At 31.6% G+C, this 6,382-nt stretch overlaps 1 protein-coding gene across 1 annotated transcript; it reads right to left on the bottom strand.

Moving 5' to 3' along the window:
* Positions 1-835: 835 nt before the first annotated feature.
* On the bottom strand, positions 836-3,986 carry LOC108216308 (indole-3-acetic acid-amido synthetase GH3.10). The gene is made up of 4 exons (XM_017389034.2): positions 3,501-3,986; positions 2,928-3,029; positions 1,946-2,784; positions 836-1,486 (listed from the first exon to the last, which is right to left on the bottom strand). The coding sequence occupies exons 1-4, from the start codon at positions 3,863-3,865 to the stop codon at positions 942-944; spliced, it is 1,851 nt and encodes a 616-aa protein (XP_017244523.1). The 5' UTR covers positions 3,866-3,986; the 3' UTR covers positions 836-941.
* Between the last annotated feature and the right edge of the window lie 2,396 nt (positions 3,987-6,382).

Genomic DNA, 6,382 nt, shown 5'->3' with positions numbered 1-6,382 from the left:
GAGATTTTGGACCTTTCAAAGATCCTAAAGCATATTTAAATAATTTATTTTAAAATAAAATTTAAATATGAATTTTTTATTTATGAAAGAAAAATTTTAATAATAAATTATGTAAATATCAATATACTTTAAATCACGTGAGCCGAGAATAATATATTATGAAATTATTTTTTTATAAAATATGATGAATTATAAGAAGAAAAACTATTTCATCCTCACAAATTATCAGATTATTAGAGTATCGTTTTTCTTCGAACAAATAATTGAAAGAGACAATTAATTAGCAGCCTGACATTTCCATATAACCATATTTAAAAATATTTAATTTATTTTTATTTTTTTTGAATAAAAATTAAATATTAATTTATTTATAAAAGAAAAAAGATGATAATAATTTATAAATAGGTATTATATAAAAATCATAAAAAAAATACATAAAGAGTCTAAAATGTTGTAAAAAATTAAAATCCTTGGAGATAATATCATTAAATACTCTTTACTTATATTTGTATTATAGTTAGACTTGAAATATGAATAAAATATTAATAATATGTATGCACACAAAAATATTGTTGAGTAATTATAAGAATTATTGTCAATTGACATATATATTAGTCGATTTTTTTTTTCAAAATCAATATACTAACTTAATAATATAGAACTTATATTATTTATAGTATTTCCAATTGAGAATCACTTATTTATATTATTTCATATCAAATTAGGAATTTTGGATATGTTTTCATAAAACAAACCTAAAGAATTATTTTTCTCTGGTTTAGCACTGAATTAGAAACTTGGTTTACACTCATCAAGTCACTATAAACACATTCGATCAAACAAATTGAATTAATTCAATCTATCGAACTCAATAAATTAACCATGCACCGGAAGCTAGCAAGCTAAGCGGTTTCAACTTTCAATTTGTAAACAATTACAAGTTATTCTGAGCCATACTCAGCACTGTAGAACCTCTGAATGGTGCATGCATTAAGTATAGCAAGTAAACCTTGATCACTCGTGCACCTCGGAGTCTTAAATTGGCTCAGGGCTCCTCCATTCCCTATAAAATACTCCAAGATTTTCATAAAAGTACCCCTCTCCAAGATACAGAGCTCTAAAGGTCCAATCGAACTGGTTTTTCTTGATACAATATAGCCAGGATCCACAAATGATGCATCCATTTCTCTGCAGCATTCTTCAAACACGCCTTTGTCAACATCTCCTTTGATTTCCCAGTAAATTACATAGTGGCCAGGTTGAGTGTCTACATTAGCGTGGCTAGTGAAATCAACTAGCTCGGCCTTGGCCTTCCTCATCAGCAATTGTGCACCCTTGTCGACCACTACTTGGAGATCTTTTTCTGTATTTTTGTCGATATTTATTGCCAGGATGAGCTTCCTCCTGCATACAAAATTTAGTTTTGGAGTTCCCTTGTGAAAACCAGCCACTTCCACCACATCTCCTAATCTGTACCTATAAAGCCCTGCAGAAAAGTTTAGTCTGGAACTGATCATCAATCCATCATAATTAAATGCATAGAAACTTAATTATTTTTGATGTAATATAAAAGAAAACCTGTTTCACTGTCATATTATATGACATCGATGTCCATCCACTCCCAATCAATATCAGGTAAAGTATAAATTATAGGGAATTTGCAAAAGTGCTTATATTTTCAAAAAAAATTCAAAATATGTTCAAAATTGTATATAAGGATATAAGGTTCTAACACTGATCAAAAACGGTTGCTTTTCATGTTGCAACAGAGGTTGCATATATGGGTGCACCAAATTTTCCATCAAACTATTACAAATAGATATTTACATGCATTAGGAATGATATATATACCTCTGTGTCTCTTTTCAATGATCAATAATTGGTGTACTGTATGTAGTTAGCAAGTGATTAAGATTTCGATTAATTTGAAATTCTGATTACTTGCCTGTAAAAGTAGTAAGCACAATCTCATATTGCTGTCCAGCTTTGACTCTCGAAAGAGGTACAGGTTCACCTTCTTTGTAGCCATTATCATCAGTAGCTGAAGTATTGCAACTACACTCTCGGTTGTATCTATGAAGCGGTATAAATTCATAATAAGAGAATGTCGGAATGACTGCAAATGTCACATTCTCCGGTGGAGCAGAGGGATCGATGTTCACCCCGATCCAACTCTCCGTGGATCCATAATCTGCACTCACCAATGGCAAATCTTTCGCGAAATGCTGTAATTTCTTGTGGTACGCTTGCATTGAGCCTGTCATAATAGAGTACACATATTTTGCATTCGGCCATAGCTTCGTAATTAGGCCATACCACCCTTCTCGTTCTAATTCCTCACAAATGGTTTCAATTCGAGAGGCTAGACGAGGGTTAGGGGAAATGATATCCAACACAGCCTTTCGTGTTTTTGGAATTGTAACGATTCTTGAATTGAGGCTACCGTGTTTGATGTCACTGCACAAATCTCGCCAATGCTCTTCGAGTGAGGTGAAGGCCTGGACTATGCTGTATGAAAATGTGGAGGCAATGAATTCGACTTGGTTCGAGTAGAAGAGGCCGAGGAGGAGGTGACAGTAAGTAGATTGCTTATAATCTCCACTCGAGATCACAGCTTCCGGGCTGCATGTATAACACTTGGTTTTCTCTTGTTTAGTTTTGAACTCTTTACTTGCGAAGTAATGAGTTGTGGCTGTCCCGGTTTTTAAGCCTCCCTCTGTTTGCTTCTGTTTGCTGCTGTATATAAACTCTAGAATTCTCCCCCCTTCTTTTATCGGATAAACCCTAGCATCGAACAATAAATTAATAAATTATTAACAACGAGACTTAAAAATATAACGTTTACATGATATTGACAGCTTGAAATCTATTGCTAGATTCCTTTGGAAAGATTAAAGTTGTTTAGTAGAGTGAAAGAAGGAGAGAACCTTGATCTATATGCTGCGGCTAACCTAAAAATCTGGAGAGTGGTCCTGGAGCTATGGCGAGTAAAGGGTACGTATTTCTGACGTCCATCTGTGGTTCCAGAGCTACAATATTAAAGCAGTGGGTTAATTAAGAGGACAAATACGAATCTTAGTCAATGAAAACTTTGATACCCAATTCATTTATAAACGTGCGCATATGTGTTTGCAGAACTATATATGTATCACTCAAACACATAGTTTACAATATGAAGTATAACTAAAAACCAATTGTAAATCCCTTTGTGACAGGGAGGGGCGGAATTAGTAAAGAATATCCGTGATTTGACTAATAGAGATTATGTAAAAAAAACCGACTCCAACATACATTCTTCTTTCTACAATTATAGCGGATATTTTTGTCCAACCTCTTGAATCAACAAATTTATAGTCAACACAGTTGGAGATGCCCTAAGTATAAACTAATTTATAAAGATTAATAAAAAGTACTGTTTCAAATTTCAGCCTGAGATATTTGTGGCTCCCCGTAAAATATGAATGTAGATATTTATAACTACAGATCTGTTAATGTAGTACCTCAAGGAGAGAGTAGTGATGGGTTGTTGAGTAAGAAGAGGAGATTTGTCTCCATCGGCAATTCTGTGGATATAGCTCTCCAAATCTGCATGGCTTGCCAGGGGCACTAAACAAGTATACAATGCCTCCAAAGCACAATCATCCAGATCTTCAACATCAATATCTCCTAACCATTTCTTCAGATACTCTACCCCATAGTTGAGCCTGAGGATCCGGCACAGCGTCTCCGTCTGAACTTCCCCAGCTTTTTCGGCCACGCTTTCGAACCAATTGATGACAGTACTGTCATCGTCTCCATCGAAACCCCCGTCCATGACCTTGCTGGCATCTGCATTAGTAGTACAACTAAGAAGAGCTGGTTCCATTAGACCCTTGTGAGTAATTGTACTGAAAGTGAGAACAGTGTGTTACATGTAGAGTGAGCTATCCGAGATGTGGTTTTAATATATACGTAGAAAAGTAACAGTCACTGAAAACAAGTGATTTTAGATAGAAGTGATTGTTCACAGCAATATGTTTCGGCTCTTTTTTTTTTTTTTGCCAACAGAGAAATGACTTCCATTAAAATATTGATACGTAATAACGGATTATGAGGGATCCGAACTCAAATAAATAAATGGACTGATCCTACTTCCTAGCACGATATCTTGATAGGTAATACTTTTTCTGTCTCATTTAATTTTACAATTTTTTCCCCCACCCCTCCATACGCATTTTAATATTTTTATAAAATATAATTTAATAACTTAATTTTTAATTGTATTTTTTTATATAAAAAATTTAACGTTTAAATTTTATTAAAAGAATTTTAAAATTAAATTATAAATCATATTTTACAGGAGTATTATAGTGTTGTGTGACATATACGTCTCCCGGTATAAACAACTAACGATTATCTGGGACCCTAAATCGAAGTAATAATATGGACCGATAAGTATGTGCCCCACAACATGCAAGCAATTGTCCTGCAGAGTGAATGGTCATTTTAACGAAAGAAACCTATATAAATATCTACATACGGCATTAAATCGTGGACAGTGCGAGTCATCTTACACCACAAAACAATTACTCCTGGTGTACGAGAGAGACGTTTATGTATATAATTGGTCACCCAAAGATTCTTTTAACCATGCATGGACAAATACTTTGTATATATAGAAACTTTACACTCTCAGGGTCTCACCTTATTAGGAGTATCACCTTGAGAAATGTTTTATACAGCACACTGTTTTTCTAGCTGGCTGATAAGATGGGGACCAATCTTTATCGATGCAACTTTAAATTATAAACTCTTAATTATAGTCGTGTGAATTATAGTAAGGTACTAAAATGCCAAATAAAAAAGACAATATCTATTTTATGGAAAAAAGATTTATTAATTATAAAATATGCTTTACAAAATTACATGATATTTTATATATTTATAGTGGTCATTTTTAGCTCTAAACAATAATTAGAATCATAAATTATGATCAAATTTTGCTATTTATATTATTTTTCATATTTTAGTTTTTTACATATATAAGCAATTACTATTGGTGGCATATGTTTGCTATTTATATATATAATCTTTAAAGACATACATAAAATAAGCATCAAAATAAAAAGTTATGTAACTTATTCATCAATTCACCTTATAGAAATGTATCAAACTTTTAATTAGATCAAGGAAAAAGAGTGGATATTTTATTTTCTTTCTTATATTATATAAAGCTCAACTACTCCTATACTTATTTTATATATTAAATATCAATTGATCTTACTACTATTCTCATTCTCATTGTTCTTATTTTTTGTTTTTTAATTTATTTTTTTAATCTTGTAGCACAATCAAATATAGATATTTAGGTCCAAGGGAGAGAGTATAATTTTTTATACATCCTGCAGTCCATGCTTCAATTTTTGACTCACACATTGGTTGTCCTTTATTAATATCTAATAACAATGATATATAAAACCTTTGGTTTAGCCTTCGTACCCTCAATATTTTTACGCTATACCTGTCACCTTTTATTTTTAGCCTTCTTGTTAATGATAGCTTGCCTTATGATTTATGTAAAATTCTTTACTAATTGGTGAAAATAAAGTCTATTTGATTTTAATTCGCTATTTCTATATCACTGAGTATTGATATCACGTGTTTTAATTTCAGGTTGGTCGAGAAGAAAGGTGCTTTCTTATCCGTCATTAAAGTTTTATTATCTAAATGTCCCCGGTCATCTTATAAGTTTTCTTGAATGAAAGGAAATCCTCGGTCACTATCTGCCGAATTGCTTGTGAGATTTATTCTCAATTTCAAAAAAAAAAAAAAATAACAATGATATAGAAATACAATAAAAGAATACTGACAAATAGACTAAAAGTTTGGTTTTTTTGTGAAACCACACAAAATGGATGACTTAGTTGTTATTGTCTTTACATACAAAATATATTCTTGTCTATATAGAAAGAATATTCACAACAAAATGATTTTTTGTTAGAAACAATGTTTATTATTTGCTTATACAAAATAGATTTAATTATGTATATAAGCAGACCATATATATGTTACAAATATGTTTTCTATAAAATAATGAGACAGAACATTCATTATTATTCTTGTTATAAGTGATCCATTAATCTAATTATAATGAGTTCAAAAATAAAAATATCTTATACATATATTATTAAAGTTATTTTTCTAATTTTATATCAAAATAATAGTATATCTCATATATGAGAATAGCCTTGGGTCCATTTTTTGAGAGCAGGAATATTTCGTTTATTTTAAACGTGCGAATTTAAGGAGGGTAAAAACAAATTGATCTAGTTTGGATGCTCCCTCGTCTCTTTCTCCTTAGTTGTTTATATAATTGTAGGTGAGGACTCGCTCGCAGGTTAAT

This window comes from Daucus carota, chromosome 4 (assembly GCF_001625215.2).
Source record: "Daucus carota subsp. sativus chromosome 4, DH1 v3.0, whole genome shotgun sequence".
Classification (NCBI taxonomy): domain Eukaryota; kingdom Viridiplantae; phylum Streptophyta; class Magnoliopsida; order Apiales; family Apiaceae; genus Daucus; species Daucus carota.
Note: the sequence above shows the minus strand (reverse complement) of the source record. Positions and strands in the feature narration are given on the sequence as shown.